This window comes from Thecamonas trahens (assembly GCF_000142905.1).
Source record: "Thecamonas trahens ATCC 50062 unplaced genomic scaffold supercont1.102, whole genome shotgun sequence".
Lineage (NCBI taxonomy): Eukaryota > Apusomonadida > Apusomonadidae > Thecamonas > Thecamonas trahens.
In genome coordinates this window covers 4,527-6,247 of record NW_013657578.1, presented here as the reverse complement: position 1 = coordinate 6,247, position 1,721 = coordinate 4,527, and the positions used below count along the sequence as shown (strand labels likewise).

Sequence of the window (1,721 nt, the reverse complement as noted above, 5' to 3'; positions counted from 1 at the left end):
CACTGCCGCATCAGTGATGTTGGAGCAGTTGTCCAAGCCGAGGGTTGTGAGGTTGGGGCAGCCACCGGCGAGGGCGACCACTGCCGCATCGGTGATGTTGGAGCAGTATTCCAAGTAGAGGGTTGTGAGGTTGGGGCAGCCACCGGCCACCGCCACCACTGCCGCATCGGTGATGTTGGAGCAGCTAAACAAGTTGAGGGTTGTGAGGTTGGGGCAGCCACCGGCCACCGCCACCACTGCCGCATCGGTGATGTTGGAGCAGCTAAACAAGTCGAGGGTTGTGAGGTTGGGGCACATCTCCGCCACCACCATGGCCATGGCGTCGGTGAAGGACTCATTGTAACTCGCCCCCACCTCGCCCACGCCCACGCCATTCCCCAGAGCCCTCCTCACCTCCTCCACCGTCCTCGCCTTCTTCACGTCCACCTTCCGTCCAGCACCATTCGCAGCCATACTCCCTCTCCACTCTGTCAGATAGAGAGGAGTGCCTTCCCCACCTTCCCCATACCCCCCCGCGACCCACCCACTCACACAGCCATTCGGCAGAAATCAAAGCCATCCAAAAGAGTTGACTCTGATCGTGTCAGGCAGGATCACAGCCCCCTCCACCACTCAGACACCCCCACCATACTCATTCCCCACTTGTACATCCTCTCGATCACCCTCTATACATCCCCATGGTCCCGTATCCATCATTCCCGTCAGACCACCCCGTCACCCTCCATTGGTCGTCCCGGCACTGACGTCAATCTCGGCACTGTGACGTCGTGCCCTTCCCTGCCCCGTCTGCCGGGAAGCCCTGCCACCACCCGCCACCGCCCGCCCCTTCCACCCGCTCCGTCGGATGGGTCTCTGCCTTGATCACCTCCGCAATGATCTCGCTCTTCCCTCTCCAGGGCATGCCTCTCCGTCGGCCTCTCTCCAACTCGTCCCTCCGCCAGACGTCGTCGATGAATTCTGCGGACATGCCCAACACGCTGCTGTGCTTGTGGGTGTCTCGATCAACGTCTGCTGGCCACTGCGCCTCGGTCTTGCCTAACTTCTGCTGATGGGCTGGTTGGGCTTGGCCGGCCGAACGCCGGGGGTGGGTCACTGTGCTGATTGACGTGATCCGGCAGGCAGAGATGGCGAGCGCGATAGATGCGAGGACATCTCGAGCCGTCAAGCGAGCGGGGCGATCGGCTGGTTGGGAGCTGGAGATGGCCGAGCGCACTTGGTACAGGCACTGTGAGATGCCCGATCTGTCCTTGGGCTCGGCTGATCGATGGGGATCATGGTCGATGTCGAAGCTGGTGTCCCGCGTGAGGATGGATGAGGTCGAGCGCCATGCGGCTTGAGCCTGTGGTCTGTCTCGGCAATCATCAGTTCCGATGCGATGGTGATGGGTACTACATGCTGTGCGACTTTCACGTCTGCTGGACGTGTGCCTGTAGGAAGGACGACATGTTGTGGGAAAGTGCGGATGCTGTGCGGCGGGCGGGGGTCTCTGTGATGATGCTGATTGCGATCGGGGCGATGGCCACGGTGGAGCGCCGATGAGCCTGCGGCAATGGCTACGACATGACGTGAGGGGGTAAATGGTCATCGGGCGGTTGGTACTGGGGATGTGGGCCACGGACTGAGTACATAGTTGTGACGAGCGCTGCATGCGAGTGCGTCATGGGCTGGCCACGACTGAGGTCTATGCGTGGATGGCTTTACCGACTGGCCAGTTGCTGGAC

General features: G+C 61.4%; 1 protein-coding gene across 1 annotated transcript in view; it reads right to left on the bottom strand.

The window, feature by feature from the left end:
* AMSG_12461 (uncharacterized protein) overlaps window positions 1-318 on the bottom strand; it is a gene marked incomplete at its 5' end in the record, with an annotated part of 2,312 nt that extends 1,994 nt beyond the window's left edge. Inside the window, one exon of the mRNA XM_013897150.1 lies at window positions 4-318. Within this exon, the coding sequence (XP_013752604.1) occupies window positions 4-318 (315 nt within the window). The remainder of the gene's footprint in view (window positions 1-3) is intronic.
* Between the last annotated feature and the right edge of the window lie 1,403 nt (window positions 319-1,721).